Source organism: Cheilinus undulatus, linkage group 7, assembly GCF_018320785.1.
Source record: "Cheilinus undulatus linkage group 7, ASM1832078v1, whole genome shotgun sequence".
In the NCBI taxonomy this organism is placed as follows: domain Eukaryota; kingdom Metazoa; phylum Chordata; class Actinopteri; order Labriformes; family Labridae; genus Cheilinus; species Cheilinus undulatus.
Genome location: NC_054871.1, coordinates 17,401,796 through 17,429,164, shown reverse-complemented (window position 1 = coordinate 17,429,164; position 27,369 = coordinate 17,401,796). Strand labels below are relative to the sequence as shown.

At 37.5% G+C, this 27,369-nt stretch overlaps 1 protein-coding gene across 1 annotated transcript in view; it reads right to left on the bottom strand.

The window, feature by feature from the left end:
* Window positions 1-349: 349 nt before the first annotated feature.
* LOC121512219 (receptor-type tyrosine-protein phosphatase C-like) overlaps window positions 350-27,369 on the bottom strand; it is a 34,257-nt gene continuing 7,237 nt past the window's right edge. The window contains exons 5-17 of the mRNA XM_041791384.1: window positions 26,962-26,968; window positions 26,809-26,853; window positions 24,725-25,000; window positions 24,400-24,639; window positions 24,196-24,312; window positions 10,087-10,230; window positions 9,844-9,978; window positions 7,758-7,898; window positions 7,107-7,321; window positions 6,936-6,999; window positions 6,564-6,657; window positions 1,684-1,721; window positions 350-1,529 (exon numbers count right to left, since the gene is read on the bottom strand). Coding sequence (XP_041647318.1) covers window positions 1,480-1,529; window positions 1,684-1,721; window positions 6,564-6,657; window positions 6,936-6,999; window positions 7,107-7,321; window positions 7,758-7,898; window positions 9,844-9,978; window positions 10,087-10,230; window positions 24,196-24,312; window positions 24,400-24,639; window positions 24,725-25,000; window positions 26,809-26,853; window positions 26,962-26,968 — 1,566 coding nt within the window. The 3' untranslated portion in view covers window positions 350-1,479. The remainder of the gene's footprint in view (window positions 1,530-1,683; window positions 1,722-6,563; window positions 6,658-6,935; window positions 7,000-7,106; window positions 7,322-7,757; window positions 7,899-9,843; window positions 9,979-10,086; window positions 10,231-24,195; window positions 24,313-24,399; window positions 24,640-24,724; window positions 25,001-26,808; window positions 26,854-26,961; window positions 26,969-27,369) is intronic.

Here is a 27,369-nt window from a genome sequence, read left to right as displayed (position 1 = left end):
ACCTGGAAATCACATACACACTGATTTAAAAACAGAAAGCAGAAATAAAAATGTATAAAGCCTGGTTCAGTAAACATATTTAGTCTGAATATTTATTTTTTTAAAGATTTATTTTTGGGCTTTTTTGTGCCTTTATTAGAGTGAAGGACAGTGGATAGAGCCGGAATCAGGGAAGAGAGCGGGGAGAGACATGGCCCGGGCCGCCTGCGTACATGGTGCGCACCTTTAACCACTCGACTACCGGCACACCCCTAGTCTGAATATTTCATGTCTTGCACACACTGAATGGGGTTGAATGCTTGTAGAACTCATTTGTTTGTTTGTTTGTTTTTTTAAGGGCAGCTGAAGCTTGAATAACCCTAGCTAGAAGTCCCAGCTTAAAAGTGATTTAGGAAAATTCTTAGCGCAACTTTGAGCAAGGAGAGAACCGAAATATTTATCATAAGCCGACACACACGTAAAGATTTTTAAAATCTTCATTTTTTTAAGGTGAGGACCCCACATATGGGGACATTTGATAGCATTTATAACCATTTTGTTCAAGTGTGCGGTTGGCAATGAGATGAGTAACACTGCACACCACACACTAACTGACTCTGTTCACTGACAACCATACTCCAGTAACAACAGCTAATGAAAACGTATTGGTATCTGTATTGTCCAAGATGTTATTTAAAACACTGGCATCGGCCCTGATTTTCACAACTGTTGCATCACTAGTTTTAGTATGTTGTACAAACACACTCTCCAAGTTGCAGGTTTGCACCAAAATCCCAGTAGACAGGAAAATGACAGATGACAGGAAAATAAAAATAGCATGAGGAGAAAAAATGAGAGCCAAATCTTCCGTTGAGCTGACTCATTTTATTTTGTTTTTGTACTTTATCAAAAGTATGCAGTAAAATGTAATTGACCATGCAAGTATGAGAGGTAATATCTCATCATTAAATTTGTTTGAAATGAAACTGTAAAAAACATAGCCGAAAAAATTAAAAAGATACAAACTCAATTCGAGGCCTGCAGTTAGGGGAAGTTGCCTCTCAGCAGGACACCCAGCAGCCACAGTGCACAGCATTTGTTTCTTCAGCTTATGTATCTTCGCATTTACACAAAGTTTAGTTTGCATTATGTAACATGATTACAAGAAAATTATAATAACAGGTAATGATAATGTGAAGGCTATGATAAATAACCTGCTTTGAATTGGGTTTGGCTTAAGCTGAGGAGAAAGCAGCAATAAATAAAATCAAACTCTTAAATCAGCCAAAACTTGGACAGTGTGCACCAAAAGTATATGTCTAAGCTTCAGAGAAAAAGAAAAATGTGTGAAAGCCCTTTTTTATAAGAAAAGCCAACCTCAAACTATGCATTTTAAATCCTTATGAGAGACAAGAGCATGTAAACAGACACATGCTAAACATGCTCACTGATGGGAATTTGGCCGTTAGGTTGGACGTTCCATCGAGCCTTTGTATTTTTTCACCAGTGCTTCTTCATGACAGCATCAAGATCAGGCACATTAGAATAAACTACATAGGTGGAAAAAAGCAGAGTGGATCAACAAATAACACGGAATTTAATCAGAAGCAGTGCTTGTGACATACTGAACTACAAGAAATCATTATTTTTGCATAAAAACAATATGATATTATTAACCAAAAATGCAGAAGAAAGTGTACTCACTTGCTGTCGATTGAAACAACTCCTCTTCATTCGTATCACTGTAAAAGAAATGGAAAGGATTGGGTTAATAGGAACATATAAAAATCAAACAGAAATTTAAACAAGACAAAAGGCAAACTACAATGTGTTCCACATTATTATGCTAATTGAATTTTATTGTCATAAACATTCAAGTTTTTGTTTTTCAGTTAAACTCATGGATGGTATTGTGTCTCAGGGCTCTTTGTATCACTGAAGTCAATCTCAGACACGTGTGATAGTTGGTTTGCCAGGTGAGCCCAATTAAAGGAGAACTACTTAAGGAGGAAGTTCCACATTATTAAGCAGGCCACAGGTTTCAGCAATATGGTAAAGAAAAAGGATCTCTCTGCTGCCCAAAAATGTAATAGGACTGTAATAGTCCAATGCCTTGGACAAGGTATGAAAATGTTAGATAGTCCACGAAAACTTAAGCGTGATCATCGTACTTTGAAGAAATTTGTGGCTGATTCAGAGCACAAATGGGTTTGTGCAGATATAGGCATAATGAGGAAGGTTTCTGCCAGACAAATTCATCAGATTAAGAGAGCAGCTGCTAAAATGCCATTTCAAAGCAGCAAACAGGTATTTGAAGCTGCTGGTGCCTCTGGAGTCCCACGAACCTCAAGGTAAAGAATGCTCCAGAAGCTTGCAGTCATGCATAAACCTACCCTTTGGCCACCCCTAACCAATGCTCGCAAGCAGAAAAGGTTGCAGTGGGCACAGAAAGACGTGTAACCGGTGACTTGCCTAATAATGTGGAACAACCTCCTCAAGTAGTTTCCATTTTATTAAGCTCACCTGGTAAACTAATGGCCTGAGCTGTCTGAGATTGATGTCAGTGATGGAATGAAAAACTAAAAATCAAATGTTTATTTAATTGGAATCATATTGGAATAATAATTTGGAGTACAGTGTAATCTGCTGTACAGAGAAGCAAGAAAAACTAGGGCTGCAAGCAGCACTGAAGGGCCCTCGCACCCCGGCGCATGTCGGGGTGTCTCTCAATCGGCGGTATGTGGGAATAGTCGGCTGTTAGCAAACCTTGTGCTGTGTGCTGCAGAACGGCAGAAACGTAGAGCATCCCAGGAATGGCATTAGGTTGGAAAAAAGTGCCATAGAGCAGTGTGTGTGTGAGTAGTATGAGTATGTATTAAACATTATAAATGGTTAGTGAATTGGAAGATTAACTGGACTGTGTTTGATTATTTTTATGACTTCTAAGAATAGAATCTTCCATTCAAACCATTTTGAAACTTCCTGGAGGGATGTGTTTGATGGCTCCCCTCCTTGGCTGAAATGTTTAAATGTTATCTAGAATTCATCCTTCTCTGCTTCTTCATGGGCTTTCAAGTTATCTCATGAAGTACTCACAAGGACATTGTGGAAATTAAGGAAAAAAACTGATGGTGACAGTTGTAGATTTTGCTGAGGACAAAAGACATTATTTTGTGAATAAAAAAGAGAATGAATGATTAAATAAATAAAGGAATAAATAATTGAATACATGACATGTCAGTGTTGGGAACAAATATTGGGGCGTTTCTATCTAAATCTGAGCTTGATTGGTTGAAATCAGTGATAGGAAGAAAAACTATGACCTTGATTATACATGTGAAATTTGAAGGTAATCACATGTTCAGTATGAGAGTTACACATTATTCCTGTCAAGTTGACAAAATATTGAAATGCTTGCTGTCTCTTGTGAGACATCCTTTAAAAAATGCCTCTATTGTCTTTCTAAATTAGAGCTTAAAAGGTAAAGTACAGAAGTACAGCAAGAGGACTGAAGATATGACTCATTGGTGTTACTTCCTATTGTCAGTAGGAGGTGTTATGATGATTTTTATTTATTTATTTATTTTGTATGTAGGTGAGTTCAGTGTAGCACTGTTGTCTTGCTAGAGAATTTTGAAGATCATAGAATGAAGTATTTAAAAATTTAGAAGGTGTTAAATTCATTTGGCATCATCAAAAACTTCTTATTGTGAAATTGCAATGAAATTGGTAGACTTTCTTTTGGGATTTTGATGTGGGTCCAAGAGGCTTTTATGTAGGTCTGATAATGACCTACATGCATACCAAAATTCATAACCCTGAGCGGAACAGTGTGCTGGAGCTGATTTTTTGTTTACAACACATGAAAATCATGAAAAATCAGTGGGGCAAATATTCAACAGGCAGAAGGGGGCGCTGTGACAAAGTGATGATATTGATGCATGGATGTATTCAGGACCAATGTGCGTTTATCCTTGTGAAGTTTGGTGATGATTGAAATAAACACAAAAAAGTTATAAGGTTGTCTTCTTTGAGTGAAAAAATTCTGGAGTCAATCAAATGAAAGCACTCAGACGAGTTCATTCAAATGTGCAAAGTGTCCTTCAAAGAAAAAGGCCAAAAAAACGTCAAATTTTGACCTTTTGGCGTCTTTAGTTTGGTTCCTGTTCATTTTAGAGGGTGTTCATAATGTTTTTTTTTTTTCTGTCTCATCATGATACATATGTGTACGGATTTTCATGCCAAAGGTATTACCCACGGCCCTATCTCACTTTAGGCGCCCCCTAGAAAAAACTGAGGGGTGGACTTACACCGTTCTACCACCAGATGGCTATTTCTGGCGGGGGACAATTTTTGAGGAAAAAAAGGACTTTTTAACATATATTGAGGCCCCCAAAACAGGCTTAGAATTGCCTGAATCCTTTGGACAAATGAAATCCAATAGATTCCTCGCTGACCCTTGGTTGGTGCTCGGGCCTTAACTAGGACTGCAAGCAGCACTGAAGGGCCCTCGCACCCCAGCGCACATCAGGGTGTGGCACCACCGCCAGTGTGTGGTAATAATGGGGTGTTAGCAAACCCCATAAAGTGAGCTGCAGCACAGCAGAGAGACCATGTAAATTGTCTTTTGAATGTGGTCCCTTTTAAAACAAAAAAAGCACAGTGGACTTTGTTTATGAGGTAGTACTTCCCCTCAACAGTATGTGGCAGAGTAACAAAGGTGTATGCTGATATGTAGAAGTGATCAGGGAAGAACCATTTATCATGTGAAATTGAGAAGAGTACACATTTTATGCCCAAGGTGCTTCTGGTGTTTCACAGAAAGGGTCCTACAGCAAAACCATGAAATTGACATTGAAATCTGTACAGAGGCAAACCCTAATCACATGTGAAATTTGAAGGCAATCGGAGTTACACCAACTTCCTGTTTTATGGCAACAGATCAAAACGGCCGCCATGGACACTGGGGCCTCTGTTTATGAAGCATGTCAATGTTTGGACAGATATTGAGGACTCAATCAGAGCATCAGAGTCAAAATCAGAGAATGATAGGTTCAACACACTAAGAGGAATACAGAAATGACCCATTTGCGTCACTTCCTGTTGGCAGTAGAGGGTGTTATGATGAGCTGTTTTCATGTAGGCGTGTTCAGTGTGATACTGTTGTGTTGCCATAAAACTCTGAAGACCATAGAATGACGTCACTCAGAGTTACATCAGATTTCAGTAAATCATTTTCTAGAAAGAGGCCTTATTTTGGAATTCGGGCAGAGCTGGGGGACTTCCTGTTTGGATTTTTGCATGGGTCGAAGAGGCTTTTTTTTTTTTCACACTGAAATTCATAAGCCCAGGTTAAACGATGCGGGGGCCAATTTTTTGAAATATTGTAGGGGGCGCCATTTAGCCAATAAGCCATGCCCATTTACAAAACCAATATAGGACATCTCCTTTGACCAAAGGAATTTTTTTCTACCAAGTTTGATTGTTGAATTGTACAAGTATGATTAGTCCCTGAAAATATGACTTCCTGTTTCATGGTGGCAACAAATCGCCATGGCAACCTCGTTACAGGCAGATCATTAAACTTGGCAGCAATGATTCTCCCAATATTCTAAAACAAATAGAATTCAAAAGATGTGGGATATTTGTCTTCATCGTAGGATTTAAAGGTGATTTAGTGTAAACACTACTTCATCCTGCTCCTTGGAGGCGCTACATTTTAGAGAAAATTGTGTCTAGGGTAATTTGTTCAGGAAAACATTTCCAATGAGCGCACAAAATCTGGTTCAGTTACAACAATGTGCAGGTGAGTTATGGGAGTTTGAATTGTTCTGGTGGGACAACACTGCTAAAATCATAATTTAACGTCTATGCCACTTCCCCACACTTCACTGAAAATTCACAGAAATTGAGTGCTGTCATGTTGATATGTTTAGGCATGCGCTAACAGCAAAATTGATAAATTTAGATTTGTTTTGCCAAATTATATTTCCATTACAGCAAAATCCTATGTTTTCAAAAGAAGGCTGACTTCGAGGAGCCACCATGGCCACACCTTTTGACTAATGAGAAAGTTGCAAATAACTTTTGACCCACGACATCTCTTCTTACTGTACACCAAAGATCAAGTTATTTGGATGAACGCCCTCGGACAAGTTAATTCAAGTACGACCCCTAAAATATGCTAAGTTTGACGATATGGGTGAAGAGGCTTTTTTGTGTGTCTTGATATGACACATCTGCCCACAAATGTTTAAAAACCTAGGTTGAACCTGCTGGGGGGCTTGAATTTTTGAAAACTTGTAGGGGGTGCCATTGAGTCAATAGGCCACGCCCACCAACAAACATCCACCAGATGGCTATTTTTCAAGGGGGACATTTTTTGTCCCCAATTTTTTGTTATTTTTTTTAGCAAAAACCCCCCAGAATTTTCACATATATTAAGGCCCCCAAAAGAGGCTTTAAATTGCCAGAAATGTTACGCTTAGAAAAACAGTAGAGACCTCGACAACCCTTGGTCGGTGGCTCAGGCCCTAATTATACAGTCAAACTGAAGCAGAAGATTAGATGTCAATGATCATTACCTCTGGGCCCTTGTCTTCTTAATACCAAAGATTCCCAGGGCCAGGAAAGCCACAGTGAAGAAGATGAGTATCCTGATCACAACTTTGTCCTCATCTGTAAAGAAATGGGAAAAAAAGATATAATCTAAATGAAGGCTACCACACACTCTCTCTTTATATCAGTGAATTAATCAAAAGTTATGGGTTAAAGAAATATTTGAAGGTCTATTTTTATTTTACTTTTCTCATAGTTAGTCATGATGTAGATTAATGTAATGCTACTAATGCATAAATATGAAATTGAAAATTAAATAAAATGTTGGTCACATAAAAAAAAATCTATATCAAAGAAATACTGTATGCCCATATTTTTTAATATCAAACAGCACATACCGAGAGTGTCAACTTCCTTTGTTTTCCCAGTGCCTATAGGATAATCTCTGTTGACAGCAGCAACCTGGAAACACAGAATAAAAACTTAATAAGAAATTGCAGTATTTTAAGAAATAAGAAGATTAAAGTTATTAAGATACTTGTAAAAGCAAACATTTCAATCAAACAAACCTCTACTTCGTATGTAGAAAGGTAGCTCAGATCTTTGAATTCAAACTCGCATTTGCTCGTTGTATTTTCTTTCTCTGTCACAAGGTGACCACTTAGTGAAAGACGGGCAATGTATTTCCCTCCAGGTCCATGAAATCGTCTTGAATGATCACAGGTCACTTTTATCGCATTATTTTCAGGGTTGCTCACTGATAGTGTATGGACATCATCTGGTTCTGTGAAAAAATAACATCTTTTACTTTACATTCAAGACTCTCAGTGTCAAATGTTCAGAATAAAAGAGACTGAATACTGTCATTTGAGTCAACAGGATAAGCAACCATTAAAGCTTCTCAGAGATTCCACTCTTTGTGTCCATTTGAGTGAACATTTTGAACACAACAAACTTTTTGCTACTTTGGCTTCAAAGCTGATCTGAGCCCTGCCTGGGCAAATGTTCACCAGAAGGCTAGCATCATTGTTGCAGAGCCGTAGTTTTAAATCTTTGTTGAAAGCTATGGACTTAAAGCCTACACACAGTTATTTTACTTCACATTCAACAACACATTCAGTAAACACACCATCTCAGCTGACTCATAGCTGGGATGGTCTCTTCATATCTTACAGATGTTGACTGTAGTCATCTCCAAAAGAAAAGGCTCTGAAACTTACTGTCACTCTCAGTCTTCACGTTAACTGATGCTGGTTTACCAACTTCATATTCCCCATATCTGGCCTGGGCCTGACAGACATAGTCAGTAAACGGATCCAGTCCAACAACTTCACACATGTCTCCTTTTGATCTCTGCTGGACTGTAACAAAGTTAAATCAGCTGTTTTATTGTGTCTGACTGAACAATAAAGATAAAAAAAAAACTTAAAAAAGACAAATACATCATCAGAATGGTTAGCTGCTTAAGTTTCCTTTTTAAAAAAAATCATTCAATCTTTCCAGCAATCAACAAATCAATCTCCTCCGCTGTAGCCCTGCAAGTCAAAACTTTGGTGTACATGATGTGGTATTGGACAAGCACACCTTTTAGTTAACATAAAGTTTGTGAGTTTTTAGGATTGTTTAAGAATCAGTCAGCCTGTTACCGTGCAGACGTTCATATTTTTTGTTCTTTTGTGTAAAGAATATGAAGTCACTGTTTCATGGAGGCACAGGCCTTAAGGATTTATACAGGGTGTACAATGCTAGCATGAGCTCAGCTTTCCCTCTATGGAGACAAACCACTGCTGGCTCATAATCATGTAAGCAACTGAGCATGGCTGTAGATTTTGACTTAACACCCAGTCAGTCCTTTAGATTTCTGTCTGTGTGCCATCGACTTCTCCACCACTGTTTCACTGAATGACATTTCAAATCATAACTCATCATCAACTTTAGTGATTCATGTTCAGAAATTTCTGATTGGAGCCGTCATCTTCAGTGACTTACTCCTATTACCACTCGTCATGTGTACGTGTAAGCATGAATCTAATGTCCATTTTAACTATTCAACTAAACTGACCAGTGAAAGGATCTGCAGAAACCTTCAAGAAGTGCATTATTTATGGAAATGTCTTTTGGTATCCAATCTCTGGTGTGAGGTGGCCAGTGCACTGAAAATATTTTGGCATCTCCTGGAGAAAACCAGACTGGACTTTATCATTTCAACAGCTGTCTATTGACAGCGATACACATTTGGTTCTGTGATGACCCAGCATGAAAATAATGGTTTAACTGTGATAGAGATATCGCTCATATAGGAAGATAATGATCTGTAGATCCTGGTATCCACTATGCAGGTTTGAGATTTTCTAATTGATGCTTCAAATCTATATTTTCTTGAATTGATTCAACCACCAATTCTGACTTCATGTAGAACCCCATTTTTTCCTTGATGGATGCTCTGGGGATGAGACTTTCAAATAAACTTAAAGAAAGAGGCATCTTGGTCTCATGAACATAATCTTAAGATAATTTAATTTTAATTAAAAAGTGTTGCTGTTTTTAGCCTCTAAAAGTGAGATCAGTCCCTATATGGTAGCCAGCCACTAGGGGGCGATTGAGATACTTTAGCTGAATATTTCTGGGGCTGTTTGTCTCCATCATTGAGATTTACACTAACATGCTGTGGCATATTGGGTGATAAAAGTGCAATAAACGGGCCTTAAGTTTTGATTCTCTGCTCAGAAAACACTTGAAGTCATAAGTTGATGCAGAAAACCATTTTAGTGAAGAATGAATTGATAAGTATGTTTTTTTCATACATCACATTCACTAATAATGCCTGACAGGTTAATTTCTGTAAAATGGATCAAACCTCAAACTAGTACAGAAAAAGCTGTTTTAATTTCAGATGTTTTGAGGTTTGTTTTAACAGCTGTAGGGATTTTTAAAAAGATACCTGATGTACCACAATCTCTTTATTCCTCTGCATATTTCTGAGCTTAATAATGTTTTGAGGTCCAGATGTGGAGATGTGGGGGCCTGATATGGCTAACGAGTTGATGATCACTGATCTACAGTATCTCATCTTTAAAACTGCATTAACTTTTTTGTATCTTTGTTTATGTTTTTTTAATCCTATGTACATTCATTCATCAGGGCAGTGATGTGTTCATGTTTGTTTGATAGAGCAGGCTTTTTGTCCTTGAAGCTCCTGACATGTGAGCGTTTTAAATTAAAACATTCAATAAAATGTCATGACAAAAAAGGAAATTATGGTAAAATGTTAGGGAAGTGTTGCGACACTTAAATAACTTAACTTACCTTGTTTTTTACCACAACTGCAGATGACAGAAAACTTTCTATCACCTGTAAAGTAACATCTCTGGCTGGTTGTGGTCAAACTCAGCACAACAGATCTGCGGTCTGGCATTGTCCGTGGTATTTCTGTTTGAAGATCTGTAAGAACACATTAGATGTCCGTTAATTCCTACCTAATATCTGTTATATTTACAGGATCCTGGCTGATTGATGTCATGCACAGAAGCAGAGTGAATCTCAACATACCGTCACAGTCTACATAGACGTGGATAACAGATGTGTTTTTTATGTTAACATTGTTGTAGATGATCTGACCCCGACAGACATAGTTTTTGGAAGGCTCCAGCTCTGACAATTTCAATGTCCTGGGGTAGCTAAACGGACCCATTTCTGAGGAAACAAAACAAAAACATTTTATCGAAGAGTGGTGTTTGTTTCTGAGCTTTAATATTTCAGTTTACAACAGTTTCAAACAGCAATAAAAAAATCCAGTATTAAGAAGTGATCACAGAGTGGTCGAAACAATTTCTCCACCTGCTCCTACATTTCAGATTAGCTCAGGTTTACTTCAAACATTATTTTAAGTTTAGAGTGTGTCAGATTGTTTTGCCCTATTTCTATTTCTGTTGCCTTAGCATTTCAGTTGTTAATAAACATAAGCAAAGCCTGCTGCCAGTGTAATTGTAAAACTGGAGGACAGATTACAATTTATTTTTGTTTTTGTACATGGGCTGTGTGGTGGTGCAGTGTTTAGCACTGCCCCCTCAGAGCAGGAAGGTTTTTGGTTTGAATCCCTGTTGTACAGGGCCTTATGTGTGGAGTTTGCATGTTCTCCCTGGGTATGCATGGGTTCTCTCCAGGTACTCCAGCTTCAACCCACAATCAAACGACCTGCTCTTTTTTTATTTTTGCACTTGTGAGAACCCTTTTTTAAAAGATCTCTGGGTGTCTGAGAGGCGCAGACTGCGGCTCTCAGATGCCCCCCACTGCAGACCATTACTGTGAGATGCTGCCTCTGCCAGGATGGAAATACACACTAAAACTTTCAAAATAAAACCAGACAAGCCATGAAAACACTCTAACACAGCTAAGGCTAAAGCTGACAAATCTAAGTTGAATATGTAAGGTATGTATAGAACATAGTTATATTGCTAATGAAGCTACACTACCTATGTTAGCATATGCTAACCTTGACCTATGCCTCTTGGCCCATTTGAATTAGTGTGCTGGTATCTCCTCTGCTGTATTTTAGATTTTTCATGTACCTCCAAACACAAAATAATCATTTTTGATGCTCCAAGTTTCATAGAGTCGCGTAATATAAAAATTGTTGAAACCAATCAGTTACAGATCACATAAGGGAGGGCAATGTCAACCAGACAACTAGAACAATCTTTCAAAATGTTTTTTTCACTCTTATGCAAGGATACCATTTTTATTTTAAGAGTGAGGCATTAGGAGGCTAAGCTAAAGCACACTGTCAAAGAAAAGTGAAAGCGTATTTAGAACTATTCAGTGATAATGTTGAATGTTACTGTGTGAAGGTCTACTTACTTGGATTGCCTTGACCTGAAATTTAAAAACAGAAAAAAAGATATCAATCTTTGGAGCTTCATAAAGGAGCATAGTACATCACAATGTAACTCCAAGACTATCACACTTCTGGGATATCAACCTGTCCAGTTGGAAAGAAACACTGACTGTGAATCAATTTCACCTGCTGTTGTTCAAATGAGACAGACAACATGTGGAAAGGAGAGGCAATTAGCAAGACAACCCCTCTGAAGAATGGTTTTGCAGGTGGTGGCCACAGACCGTTTCCTTTTCCTCATCCTTTCTGGCTGATTTTTGGTTACTTTTGCATTTTTCCAGTGTCCTCTCCACTACTGGTAGCGTGAGGCGGTATCTGCAACCCACAAAAGTAGTGCAGTTCATCCAGGATGGCACATCCATGCTCGTCATGACAAGAAGGTTTGCTGTGTCTCCCAGCACACTGTCAAGAGCGTGGAGGAGATACCAGACAGGCCAGTACACCAGGAGACATGCAAGGTGCCGTAGGAGGGCAAAAACCCAGCAGCAGGATTGCTATCTGCTCCTTTGTACAAGGAGGAACAGGAGGAGCGCTGCCAGAGCCCTACAAGATGATGTAGAGCAGGCCACTACTGTGTTTTTTTCTGCTCAGATTGTCAGAAAAAGACTCCTTGAGGATGGCATGAGGACCCAACATCCACAAGTGGGGCCTGTGCTCACAGCCCAGCACCATGCAGCCCGATTGGCCGCACAGACCTCCTGTGGTAGCCAGAGGTATATGGCCATTAGGTACCAGGATGAGGTCCTCAGACCCATTGTCAGACCATATGCTGGTGCAGTGGGCCCTGGGATCCTTCTGATGCATGACCATGCTCAGCCTCATGTGGCTGGCATGTGTCAGCAGTTCCTGCATGACGAAGGCATCGATGCTATGGACTGGCCTGCCCATTCCCAAGACCAGGATCCAATCAAGCACCTCTGGGACATCATGTCTCGTTCCATCCACCGCCGCCACGTCGCACCACAGACTGTCCAGGAGTTGACTGATGCCCTGATCCAAGTCTGGGAGGAGATCCCTCAGGAGACCAGGAGACAAAAACTCTTACTCTAATATCAGTGAGTATAATTTCTGAACTTTTCTCAGAGGTGGGGGCGCCAAATTATTTTTTGCCCAGGGCGTCAAAATGGCGAGAGTCAAAAAGGAAGGAGTCAAAAGGAAATGTTTACTGTGGTCTGCAATGAAACGTTTTTCAGAATGAGGAAGCCATGCAACTCAGCATGCCTTTTAAGGCTTTCTAACTCTAGTTTGTGTAAATACTTCCTGGATACACAGATAGTCTGCTGTCATGAGAACGACCCACCGGAGTCTGACATGAGAGACTTTCAAATCTCACAAACACCTCATTTAAACTCTTAGCGAGTGCATGTTACACACTGACGAGACTGGTTTTCTGTGTAGGTACTACCTGCATGCTATTATTGTAACTTTCTTTACTTTACTGCAGCTTTAATTTAAGGTGATGCAGGGCTGATAACTGAATCACCTCAGAAACATTCATATTCAGGCATACAGTTTCAGTACATCACAGAAGTATTTTTCCACTGTTCCATTTCTACTTATAAAGAAAGAGTTTGATCTCTGCTGCAGTCACTGGCCCCTATTCTGATGGCGTACAATAGCTGTTTTGGTGCAGAGTGATTTGGGACAGGTCTGTCTTCATATTGCTTGTTACACTGCACACATCCTGAATGCAAACATGTGCAGAGCACATCGATGTTGGTTTAAGTCAATTTATCGCACATTGGTGTGTTTCGCTCATGATACTTTGCTTTTCATTTTACTGAACTTGTGGAACAGACTGGACACGATATGAAATATGTCTGAAAATTTTTTTTTCTGAAGCATTCTCAAGACAAGACAATCGTGTGAGGGAGAGAACAAATTAAACCTTTATTTTAAATGATAGAAAATTTGAATGTCAAAGAAAAACATGAAATTTGAATTTCCCTTCGGGGATAAATGAAGTTCTTGTATTGTATTGTATTGTAGCAGATTTTGTATTTAAAAATGAATGCTACACCCTCTTTATATTTACAACAAGATCACAAATAAATTTCAAAGCCTTTTAACAGAACCATTTAATTATTTGAACGCTCAGTAGAATATTGTCATGTTTCTCTGTTCTCTGTCCCCGGTGATGAAACTAAATAGCTGACACGTTTACTGCACAACATTTTATGACACATCTTGGCTTATTTTTTAATGCATTGAATAGCATGATATGTGTGTTTCTGAAACCCAGCTCCAAAATTCAGATAAATGCTCTTTCTCCGCCCCCCCCCCCCCTTTTTTTTTTTTTTTTTTTTTTTACAAAGAATTATCTAACTTAGGGGTGTCAACTTCAAGACCCGGAGAAACAGTTATACTCAGCCCTCAAGATCATATCATATTTTTATTATAACTGGCCTATAAATTTAACGTTGATTCTTTAAAACATCCTTGTTAAATCATAATAATTAGAAAGAGTGAAAGTGATCAGATAAAAAGTCAGAAACGTGGGGAAAAAAGTTAATTCATGTTTTCTTTTCATAATTCAAATTTTGCATCTCACAACTATGACTAAAACCTATGATTTTGACTTTTTATTTCATATTTTGATAGAGGCGGAGGCAGGCGTGTTAAATTTCCGTGGCCATGCCCAAACAAAGCACCATTCAGGGGGCTTCCCCAAAAATATTTTGCTTATCGGTCAGTTGTATGCACTATTTTTACACTATTTGAAACACAAATTTGTAATTAAAATGCCAACAACTCTATACTTCATGTGTAATGATTTCATTCAACCTAAAAAAAAATCTTTGGTGCTTACATAATTTTTTTCTCCATTTGATTTTGCTTAAAGTGTCAGTATCATTCTAAAACAGTGAGATACCTTGTTGAAATTCAATCATTTTTACTTGTGCCACCTAGAATGTCTGATATTTCTTCTTTAAATTACTTTGCATTGGTAGAGGAGGACTTCAGTATACAACTGGAACATTTTCAAGCAACTGACATAAAAAGCAAAATATGAGGTTTCAGATATGATTTATTCACAAAAATTCAGGAAATTTTATATTCAGAACAATGCTTAAAGTGCTCTTTATTCTGCAGTAAATGATTAATGGTTTAAAAAGATCTTTTTTTTTTTAAATCAAGTTTGGCTTTAAAGATCAAATTTCTATGTTTGACCTGTAAAATTCATGGTTTCAACTTTCTATCTCATATATTTGCCTTTTAAAACATTATTTTGACTTTTAAATTTTTGTTTGTTTTATCTCAGATTTTTAAGCCTTTAAATTTCTCTTTTTTACTTCTTTGAATCTCAAAATCATTTATTATCAGTTCCTTTTTTCCCCTCCATAATTTATTACTGGTGAAAATGAGGTGGAAAGTTTCTGGTTAAATGTTGACCCTGATAGACTTAAATTCAGAATCCGGATCTGGTTCAAACCTACATTGAAAGGAAGTTAGACAAAAAATTCTGTTTATTTTAAATTGATATTTTATCTTTGCAGTACTATTCACATTATTGCACTATTGTTATTTTTTTCTTTTTTACTTTTAGATTAGTCATAACACATCCTTACGTTTCTACATCCTTCTTTGAGTTATAGTAGAGTGCGGGCCACTGATGCTTCTTAATTACGAAAGTAAAAATTATTCATTTATTTGAATACTCCTAATATTTCATTTCCAGTTTATATGAACATTGGTTTACTTGGGAAACAGTTATGTTGCATGCAAACATCCTTAGAAGTAGCCAGCTGGGTTTAACCTTCACCCTCGGCACCTGTCTGCATGTCGTCCTCTCCGTGGTTTCCTCTATCCACAGATCAATTGAAGCATTAAAGATCATCTTTTAACACTGATTTTTCTCCAAAACCACTTCAGAGTCCTAAAATAATTTTTCATTATCAGTCCCACTCATATTTTGCATATTTAATAGTGGAAACATAACAGGTCTTGGATTGCTGTAATAAGTCCATTTTTATCATAATTTTACATTTTAAAATCTAATGGGACAAAAGATTAAAACTGTGAAAGACGACTATCATCCTCTAATCAACAGAATACTATTGCTGATCTAATTTTTATCATTTCATCTTAAACAAAAAAGACTGATTTTTTTTACATCTAATGCTAGCAGGCAAATTTAACTTTACCAAAAGATCAACCTTGACTCTGACATTAAAGATGGTAACTCACCATCAGCCAAAGTGATGATTCCAGCGCAGAACAGCAGGAAAGCAAACCGACCTGCCATTTCTACCTCTGAGCGTGGCACTGAGCAAAAGGAAGATTATTATATACTCTACAGCCTCTGAGTCAGACTACAATGCAAACCTCAACTACAAGTTTTGAAGTGATGTGACACCTAAAATGTATTTGATGTTTGGTGGGAGGAAGCTTTATGTTTGCAACAGGAAGCCATAATCATTAGTCCCACGTCTTACATTTTACTGTGGCAAGAACAAGTATGTTAACCCTTTGAAAGATTCACAATGTGAACACAATGTGCTTAACCTAATAACACACATGATGAGAATATTTAGTCTTTATTGAGCATAGACATTCAACATTTACAGTGCTGCTGGAAAAGTACGTGAACCCTCAGGCTAATGACTCCAAAAAGATTTAGGGAGGAGTTAGCACAGCTGAAGTCCATAGATTACCCAAGCCGGAACCAAAACGAGGCAGTAGATGGCGTAACCTGTCAGAGGTTACAGTATTTGGCTATTTTCAACTACAGCAAAATTTTATGAACAAAATTTAAAAATTTACTGAGGGGGATATATTTTAATTTAACCCACCACAAACTAAAGAAAACCCACCAAAGAGGCTTACAGTAGGCACCAGAACCCTAAGGATTAAGGTTAGGGTGAGGAGGAGGTACAGGGAAATACAATTAAAAAATAACACACCACAAACTAAGGAAAAACCCAATAAGGGTTAATATGCCACTTTCCGCCATATGGTTGAGATTGGGTTCCATCTTGAATAATCTGTGTCACTTCCTGCCCTCCGGTCGAGGTAGCTCCATTGTAAACCTCTGCAACAGATGAGCCCTAAACGCCCCACCATAGAGGTCTGCAGCCACGTGTCTCTTGAATTCAGAGATGCTCTTAAGCACTTTGTAGACCAAGTTTTTTTTAATAAAATGTAGAAATGGTATTTAATGGTATAACAGCAATTTCAGCCAGACCAAAGAACCACAGTGAAATGTAAAGATATTTCAGAAGGCTGTATGCGCATCAGGGCACCAAAAGATGCTGATATGTAATTTTAAGCCTGATCTGCCTTAAAAGATAGATATTTTATTTCCCTCAAATGCCTTTAAAAAGCTCTGAATTGCAATGCAAAGTTATGTTAAACTGCCTTAAATGTATCCATGCTGTAATGGCTATAGTTTCTCGTCATGCACAGTAAAGTGGAGACACACAATGCTAAGTCACTTTAATTTTAACGGTCATTTCTGCTTTTGGTTCTTGTTTTACTTACCATGACTCAGTTTACATCTCCACAGGCACTCTGACGATGCTCTGGAATTATCCCTTTGAGAAAATAAGATACTAATAATGTTTTTGATTTGGTAGTTTGGCTGTTTTCTTAACATTTCATGTCAAATTGAAGACCCACATCACAATCACCCTCTATGACAAGTACTGAAATAAAGCTTTCAGTTTTTATTTGGACTGAGTCCTTTAAGCTCTTTTCAGGTGTTCACATCATGACCAAGCAGTAACCTCCACTGCTGACGTAGCAAATGTTAAAGTGGAAGAAACCTGCAGTTCCTCGAGTGCCCACTTGAGGCTCGCTGTAGATGGCCTGGAAGTCACATACACACTCATCTAAAACTGCAGAAAGCCAAAATAACCTTTTAGAAAGCCTGGTTCAAAAAACGAGCGTGGTCTGGGTGTGTCATGTCTCATCGGAACACGCTCTACAAAGGCCAAATTCTTATAGAAATCATCTGTTTCGACTTTCTAAAGGACAAGCATTATTCAGAAAAAGGCGTGTAGCCAATGGTCGGTGTAGCTGCTTGTAAGAGGCATAAGACCAACATCAGCTCCAGTTGTTTGCCTGCCATCAATGGGCTTCAACGTGTCCTTGGGTGACCAAATGGGTGGTGTCAACAAAGGGCCAGTTTGACAACAACATGTATTGCACCTGCTATTAGCAACATGCCCACCATCTTCCCCATTTTAGCATCTTAACCTTACCAGAATTTGCTCTCATCATATCTCGGCTCATACATGCCTCCAAAGTTTGGCAGCTGAGTGCATTTTGTGCTTGTATGCCTACTAACCATGTCGTAAATCAGTGGCTTTGCATCAAGATCACTGTTGACAGGAAAATGACAGATGACATGAAGAAGAAAATCAGCATGAGGAAGATAAAATGAGAGGCAGAGATTTCATTTTCTGACTGCAGACTTGGCTCAAGTTGAAGCAATTTGCATAGGTTTTTATTGGTTGAATTGTAGATGTATTTACACACATAAATGTTGCTTTGGTACATTAAATGTCAACAGATGCATACAATATTAAAAATCTTATATTCTTAATCAACAGTATGCAGTCAAATGTAATAGGTCTCACATTAACAAGGCTGTAAAAAAGATTTGTCTAAAGCCAGTTTCAGACTGGACATGTGGAGGCCGCGTCATGCCAGAGTCAGTGCTTGATATTCATTTTGGCTTGCATGTTAAAGTGCCTTGCCTCACACACCTGAAATATGCATCTTACACGTGCTGAGTCTTGAGAATAGAGAGCTCACCTATTTGTTCAGCAAGCCATGCACATTCTGGTCAGAATAGACAGGAAGGAGAGAGCCATGTTTACATTGTTTTAGACAATTGGCATGCCAGTAGAATATGTTTGCATGTGTTTCTTGATGACCCAAATGAAGGCATGTAACATATTCTTTCTTCAGCGTCAGAAAATGTTACAAGCAAGATAAACACAGTATGAGGACACTTCTGGTTTATACTTTTAAAAGTAAAAGTCTGGTTTAGCATTTCTGCTGAGAAACTCACCTCTTCTCTACAAAATGCTATTCTGAATTTTCCCGGTTCAGCTTAGCTATACAAAAAAGTCACGTCACCTGTGGGGAGATTTATTGAGGTAAAACTCGTGAGGAAAGACAGGTCGGAGAGAGCAGGGAGACATAGCCAACATGCAGCCCACATGCACTTGATCTGAAAGCTGTAACACTGTGACACTACAGCAAACACACACCCTGTCTGAAACAGGCATTAAACATGGAAACAATACAAACTCTGTTACATTTAAGGCCTGCAGGTAGCTGAAGCGGCCTTTTGCCAGGACACAACAGATATGGTTTATGCATATATGTACTGAAGTTGATGCCTCTCAGCACGTACAAAACAGGTCCACAAATACAGTTTGCACAATTTAACATCCAAGAAAATAATAAAAACATAAAGATTATGTTCAGGCCATGATATTAGGCAACAGTTCAAGGAGGGAAAAGCTGCTGAAAAACAAAATCAGATGCTTTTATGATATAATACTTGGACAAAGTGTGTCTTTGTCTCATCTCATGTCACAAATTACACATTTAAGCTTCAGAGAATAAGTGTCTGTAGCAGAGGTTTCAAACTTTTCAGCTTGTGACCCCCAAATGAAAGGTGCCAGAGACTGGTGCCCCCTGCTGTACCTGAGGGTGATTAAAGCATAGTTGAACACAGCCTTGCACATTCATGGATAGTCATGTGCAGACCTAAATATTTAGGATTTTTCTAAACATTACTTTGATTAGAGCATAAATCTCACCAAATGACTATGTTTTTATTGTACATTAAACTAATTTTATGCACATTTTTTAGAGAAATTGGTAAAAGGTTCAATTTGAAATCATTTAGAAATGTATTTTATTTTTTGGAAGGCATCTGGCAACCCCCTGTCAGTGTCTCGTTACACCCCCCCAGTGAATGGGGTCGCGGGATGATTTCCAAAAAACAAAGTAAACTAGAATTTGATTTAAAATCATAATTTCATTATTTTTTGAAAAATATATATTAATAAATTAAGTTACATTAAAAAGAAAAACATAGCTATCTAGTGATGTTTGTGCTTAAATGTAAGTAAAAGATATAAAAACTGCCTAAAATGCAAGTTTTGTTTATGATGCTTTGTACAGCATTGTGTACTTTAATCCCCCTCAGGGGAAGATCGGGGTCCCCCATCCCTAACGCCTTTATTTTGGGGGTTAAGGGCTTGAAAGATTCGGAACCTCTGATCTATAGAATGGTACAATAATGATTGTTTATTGTTGTTTATTGTTTAATGAGATCCCCATTAGCATTGGCACATGGCTGCAGCTATTCTTCCTGGGGTCCAGAACATAAAATAGCTGATGTGATTTTGTTGGCAAAACCCAGAAGTTAGTGTCACATGGGTTCAAGATTAGTGTCCAATAAAAGTTTATGAAACTAGCATGTTTTTTCGTACAGATAATATTCATAAATTAAAAATATAAGCATCATATTTGGTTTTTGTAATTATAATCAATGAAAGTAAAAAACTAATGTCATGCTTTATTGAACTACATCATGGTTGACTGAATTTAACGTCCTCAACTGTGTGTCTCATGGGAAGAAAAAAGTGAGAGGCAGGCTAAGCTGCTGCGCTCAGGCTGATGACGTACAATGGTCCCAACATACACAGATGTCATAGTTAGCTGCCCTTTAGCAACCGCTTTTATTGAGACGTGAAAAGATATGGAATTTAAATGTGCATCACTTTTCAGATGTATTGTGTGTCACAGAATAAAGCAAAATCTCTGAAGCTTGTGTTCAGCACAGACTTTACTTCAGGTATTTAACCAAAAACTCAGACATTCCTGCACCACTCTACTATCCGACAAAGTGAAGGGGAAAACCCTTTCAAATGAGAGGCCTAACATTTCATTTCTGAACAGATTATGATCCGGTGTTTACAGGCACATGCAGAGCAGATTTATTTGATTTGGTCAGACGTTCCATCACGACATTTTCACTGGTGCCTCTTCATATCAGTATTAAGGTCGTGGGACATTAGCATAAACTACAGAGACAGAATAAAAACAGGAAAAAAGGTTATTATTATTTACAAAAATGAACACTAGGTTGTCAAAAACATTTTTGCTAACTGGAAAATAAAATCAATGTTTTTATGTATTTATTGACTCTTTTAAATGTGAAAAGAAAACTGAAAGTGTACTTACCTGGACTTAATTCAAATGCTCTTTCTTCTGCTCTGTCACTGGAGAAGAAGGATGACATTACTTTATAATTTTAAATTTACATAAGCCAAATTAGAATAAACAACAACAGGAGAAATACAGTTAACAGTAGGTACATGAATGGTACATGTAGGAATGATATTTTTCTGTGGTCCTTTTTATCGAATGAATTGATATCAGCTGCAGGAGACATAAATGTACAGTAAATGAAAATGTAAAGTTTTAACAAATGCAGGGAAATTATACCATCAAACTAAAGCATAAAATTGGATATAAAATGATCATCACCTTCTCTTCTTCATAAAATAGATTGTACAGACTATAACAGCCACAAGTACCCCAATGATGAAAGCGATGAGAAACCCAATGAGAACTTTGTCATCATCTGTAAAACAATGAGAAAGTGACATAATCAATAGCAAGGATGTGCTGTATGGGAAAAGGTGCTCATGTTGTGTTGCTTGAAATGAGTGCCATTAGTGGATTAAAAAAACTTGAATTAATAATGGACTTTGTAAGTCATTAATTGTAATTAATCACATAATGTTGATATATGAGAAAGACTGCATTACTGGTAGAGTTAACGATAACAAAAAGTTTCTACTAGCTTTAGAACAGGAGAAGTTGAGACCAAGGACAGAATGTCCACTTGCTAGGATGCTGTTAATCTGCAGAATATGGATTTGGTCAATAAGTTACAGAGCTACTTTAGCCGGATGACTTAAGAGTGCAATCATACATTTTCAATCTCATTTTCACCACTGTTAATTAATAGAAGATTTTGACAGTACTACTTGAACTGCAAAAAAGCTCATACAGAGAGTTCTGGCTTCCTTTGTTTTCACATTGCCATAATGATCTCTGTTGACAGCAGCCAACTGGAAACACACGGAATAAAAACTTTATTTGAAATTGCAGTATTTTAAGAAATAAGAAGATTAAAGTTACCAAAATACTTTTAAAAGCAAACATTTCAATCAAACAAACCTCTACGTCGTATGTAGCAAGGTAGCTCAGATCTTTGAATTCAAACTCGCATTTGCTCGTTTTATTTTCTTTCTTTATCATAAAGGCACTGCTTTGGTAAAGGCTGGCAATGTATTTCCCTCCAGGTCCATGAAATCGTCTTGAATGTTCACAAGTCACTCTTATCACATTATTTTCAGGGTTGCTCACTGATAGTGTACCAACATCATCTGGTACTGTGAAAAAAATAACATCTTTTATTTTACATTCAAGACTCTCAGTGTCACATGTTCAGAATAAAAGAGACTGAATACTGTCATTTGAGTCAACAGGATAAGCAACCATTAAAGCTTCTCAGAGATTCTACAGTTTTTGTCCGTTTGAGTGAACTTTTTAAACACAACAAACTTTTTACTACTTTGGCTTCAAAACTGATCTGAGCCCTGCCTGGGCAAATGTTTGCCAGAAGGCTAACACCCTTGTTGCTGAGCTGTAATTTTAAGTCATTGTCCAAAGCTATGGACTTAAAGCCTACACACAGTTATTTTACTTCACATTCAACAACACATTCAGTAAACACACCATCTTAGCTGACTCATAGCTGGGATGGTCTCTTCATATTTTACAGATGTTGACTGTAGTCATCTCCAAAAGAAAAAGGCTCTGAAACTTACTGTCACTCTCAGTCTTCACGTTAACTGATGCTGGTTTACCAACTTCATATCCCCCATATCTGGCCTGGGCCTGACAGACATAGTCAGTAAACGGATCCAGTCCAACAACTTCACACATGTCTCCTCTTGATCTCCGCTGGCCTGTAACAAAGTTAAATCAGCTGTTTTATTGTGTATGACTGAACAATAAAGAAAAACAAAAAGAGGCAAATACATCATCAGATTGGTTTCACTGTGATAGCGAAGTCACTCATTGAAAGATAATTATCTGTAGATCATGGTATCCATTACACAGGCTTCAGATTTTCTAATTGATGCTTTCAAATCTATGTTTTCTTGAATAGATTCAACCACAATCCTGACATCATGTAAAACTCCTAATTTTCTTTGATGGATGCTCTGGGGACGGGACTTTCATATGAACTTGAATGAAGAGGCATCTTGGCCTGGTTAATATAATCTTAAAATCATTTCATTTTCTTTTAAAAGTGCTGCTGTATTTAGCTTCTAAAAGTGAGATCAGTGCTTATATGGTAGCCAGCCACTAGGGGGCAATTGAGATATTTTAGCTGAATATGTCTGGGGCTGTTTGTCTCCATCACTGAGATTTACACTAACATGCTGTGGCATATTGGGTAAAAAAAAAAGAAAAAGTGCAATTAACAGGTCTTAAGTTTTGATTCTCTGCTCAGAAAACACCTGAAGTCATAAGTTGATGCAGAAAACCATTTTAATCACCAATGAACTGATTGAAATGTATTTTTCATACATCACATTCACTAATAATGCCTGACAGGTTAATTTCTGTAAAATGGATCAAACATCGAACCAGTACAGAAAAAGCTGTTTTAATTTCAAATGTTTTGGGGTTTGTTTTAATAGCTGTAGGGAATTTTTCAAAAAGATACCCAATATACCACAATATATTTTTTCCTCTGCATATTTCTGAGCTTAATAATGTTGTGGGCACCGGATGTGAAGATGTGGGGGGCCTGATATGGCCCCCTACAGCGGACATATTTGTAGGTGACGTTTTTTGTAATCCTATGTTCATTCATTCATGAGGGCAGTGATGATGTGTTCATGTTTGTTTAATAGAGCAGATTTTTGTCCTTGAAACTCCTGATATGTGAGCATTTTAGATTAAAACATTCAATAAAATGTCATCACAAAAAAGGAAATCAAAGTAAAATGTTTAAGGGAAATGTTGTGATACTTAAAATAACTTAACTCACCGTGGTTGTTTTTACAACTGCAGAGGACAGAAAACTTGCGGTAATCTGTAAAGCTAACGTTACATCTCTGGCTGGTTGTCTTCAAACTCATCTCAACAGATCTGCTGTCTGGCACAAGTGGCAGTATTTCTGTTTGAAGATCTGTAAGAACACATTAGATGTCTGTTAATCTGTACTTAATATCTGTTATATCTACAGGATCATGGCTGATTGATGTCATGCAGAGAAGCAGAGTGAATCTCAACATACCATGACAGTCTACATAGACGTGGATAACAGATGTGTTTTTTATGTTAACATTGTTGTAGATGATCTGACCCCGACAGTCATAATTTGTGAAAGGCTCCAGCTCTGACAATTCAAATTTCTTGGAGTTGCTAAATGTACCAATTTCTGAGGAAACAAAACAAAAACATTTTATCGAAGAGTGGTGTTTGTTTCTGAGCTTTAATATGTTAGTTTACAACAGTTTCAAACAGCAATAAAAAATCCAGTGTTAAGAAGTGATCACAAAGTGGTCGAAACACTTTCTCCACCTGCTCCTACATTTCAGTTTAGCTCAGGTTTACCTCAAACATTATTTTAAGCTTAGAGTGTGTTTTGCCCTATTTCTTTGTAAATCAGCTCATTTTGTTGTTACAGACAGTTTCACTTCACCTACCATGACAGGTGTATTCAACAGAGAGATTTTTACAGTTTGGAGCCGATATGGCATCAATTCTTGCAGGAAAGCCAGTTGTGATACTCTGGTTTATGTTGTTTTCATTCAAAAACTCTGCTGAAAAATACAAGAATGACACAAATGTTAAACATAATATTTACACTGCATGTGCATGAATATACAGTAGGACTCTGCTGTTCATACCAACAGAGATGTCTTTGGTGAGGCTGAAGGAGGCGTTACAGTTTCCTGACTTGAAGGTCGTAGTCAAAGTTGTGCAGATATCATCTCTACCAGGTTTGATGCAGAACTCTTGTGGGTCACTGGAACATTGCTCAGCTGGAACATTATTAGATGCTGAAATTGAAGAGCCGAGGTTCCAACCACTCCTGTAACAAACGTATCCTGACATAGGACAGCGACCATCTTTAATGTCTCCTTCCTCTGAAACACAAAAGTAATGCACAAAGTCAGAATTTAAATAAAACGGCAGAAAGATGAATTCAAACAGTGGTGATTTTTGACTCACTCATTTCACTTGTGCGTTCAGTAGTTTTGTTCTGAGGGGAGTCACAAATTGTTTTATTGCCAGCACCGTCACTGAACACCACGGCATGCTTGTACTCAGTACACGGCTTCAGGAATTTGAGTTCATGTGATGAGATTCTGTTGGAATGCTTAACGACTTTTCCCTTTCTTATCTGAGGATGGGCCGTTTCAGTAGCACTTATGGTGTAGTTACCAGGGATGGAGCTTGTTATGTCAATCTGGATGCCAAAGTTGATGGTTGAGACCGTGTAGGAACCTGCACACAAAATCAACAGTTATAAAGATGCCAAAACACTTTCACTGTAAAGATCTATAGAAGTTGTAATCCAAAGCTGAAACTCCAGGACTACATTATGATAGAGGTTTTCAGCCTTCTTTTTCTCCCCTTGCATGGTTTTGCTGAAAGTAATGCCCTCTGAATCCAGGAAGCCAGCTCTGGTATTTCAAAATAAAGTCAGTGTGAAAAGTATGTAGTCCTGTACTGGGTTTACTTGACGATGAAACCAAAAGCCATAAAACTCCTATTCTATGCAATTTATGACAGAAATAAACTCAATTTAGTTCAGTTAAAGTTTCTTTTTGTTCTCTATAGAGCTTTTGTTGATTCATGACAGCTCCTCAGGTAATGAATTAACAGAACTCCTTATATTTATCATTTTAAGTATTAAACAAATGGGGAGTGGATTCATTTAGAGAAGTTCAGCTACTTAAAAAATGAAAATGTGAAAGTTAGGTCATTATAAAAGACAATCCTTCAATCTTTAATTGAAATTATGAGATAAAAACTTGAACTCAAAAGCCATAATTATGAGTTGAGTCAAATACAACATTTAAAGTTATGCTTTTGGAGGTGCAGGTGGCCCAGCGGTTTAAGGTGCGCCCCATGTACATGGCCGGCCTGGGTTCAAATCCGGCCTATGGCCCTCTCCCACATGTCTCTCCCCAGCGCTCTCATCCATGCTTTGATTCTGTCCGCTGTCATCCTCTATCAATTAATGCACAAGAATTATGTCTTTTTCGTTCGGAATTTCAAGTTTTTATCTCATAATTGTGATTTTTTTTGTCAATTTATTTTAACTTTTAATTTCACAATTCTGGAATTTATCTAATATTTTTGACTTTTTAATCACATAATTATGTATTTTTATTTAATAATGAAGTAACTATATCTCATAATTTCCACTTTTATCTCATAATTAGAATTTTAAAACTTTTAATCTCACAATTTTAACTCTTATTATTTTGACTTTTTTTATTCTCATACTGATGACCTTTTCATATTTTCCATCTTTTTTTTCTCTTGTTAATTGAATTTTATTTATTTATGTATTACCTAACCCCCTTTTTCCATTAAAAATGGCAGAAATGGGCTTTTATTGAAATGACATGGTGTGGTCTACAGTGGATACCCATCAGAAACCAAATTTTAACATTTACAATTGTATCACTTAGTTGATAGAGAGTTGTTAAGGCAGCTGAAATGTTATCCATCCACTGTGTTTATCCTCTGTTGGCTAGAGAAAGAAGGACCCTTTTGTTGAAATGGGACAGGTATGACTCACACCTGCAACTTAATCTTCATTCCACCCTATAAAGATGCAGCCCCTGAAATGGGACATGACTAAAGTCTTACTCAGCAGTAAATGGTGTAAGCTTTTTTACCAGTTAATGAATTTTCTGTTGAGTGTTTTGCTGTGAAACAAACAAACAAAAAAACGTTCCACTTTCTTGCTCCTCTCCAGCACCGCATAGAATAAAGGTCACTCAGGATTTAAACAACATGTCTGTGGTCGACTGCTGAAGGCTTCATATTCACGTTTAAGAAAACAAACAGCAATGTCCTAGTGGCTCCAACTCCTTCTTTACAGTTTTTGGCTGAAATCCTAAAGAGAAAAATGACTGGAACTAAAACTGTAAACACTTCTAACTCCCCTAAGCACGCCACTTACCTACAGAATCTATATTTATGTACTGTTGAATACAGATAAAATGTACCAGTAATAAAGCAAAGAGACACTTGGTACCAAGTTTTAACATATGTTTGAAAAAAATACTACTACTTACATTGTGGACCTGGAGCTGCTCGTGATTCTGGTGTTTTTGGAGGGTCTGAAGAAAAATCAGCAAATAACAAAATATAAACATGTGAATACAAACACTGAAATATTCTTCAAAAGCAACTTGTAAGTGTTTCAGTGTTCAAAACTACAGTCTTACCACCGTCCTATGAGGTTAAAGAGGAGCTTTTACACCATGTTCCAAATTATTATGCATATTGGTCACTAACACTTGAATATGCTACAAGAAAGCATATTCAAGCAAAACACTACACCTGTCAGAATTCCCTTTTCCTTCTTGGAGGTGTTTTACCATTCATAGTTATAGTTAGTGTAGCAGGGTTAGAAGTAGTCTGAAACACCCCTGACTCCCCAAAATAAAGTATCAAGTTGATAATGACATTTAAATGATTTCTGGTGTGTCAAATGGCAGGAAAAAAACAAATGACCCAAAAGTAGGGGGCAATGCCACAAACTTTTCTTTCTGATGCTATAACAATAGTATCTGCATTTACATCCATGCCACATTTAGTTCAACACATTCCCAGTATCAACAAAAGAGAGAAAA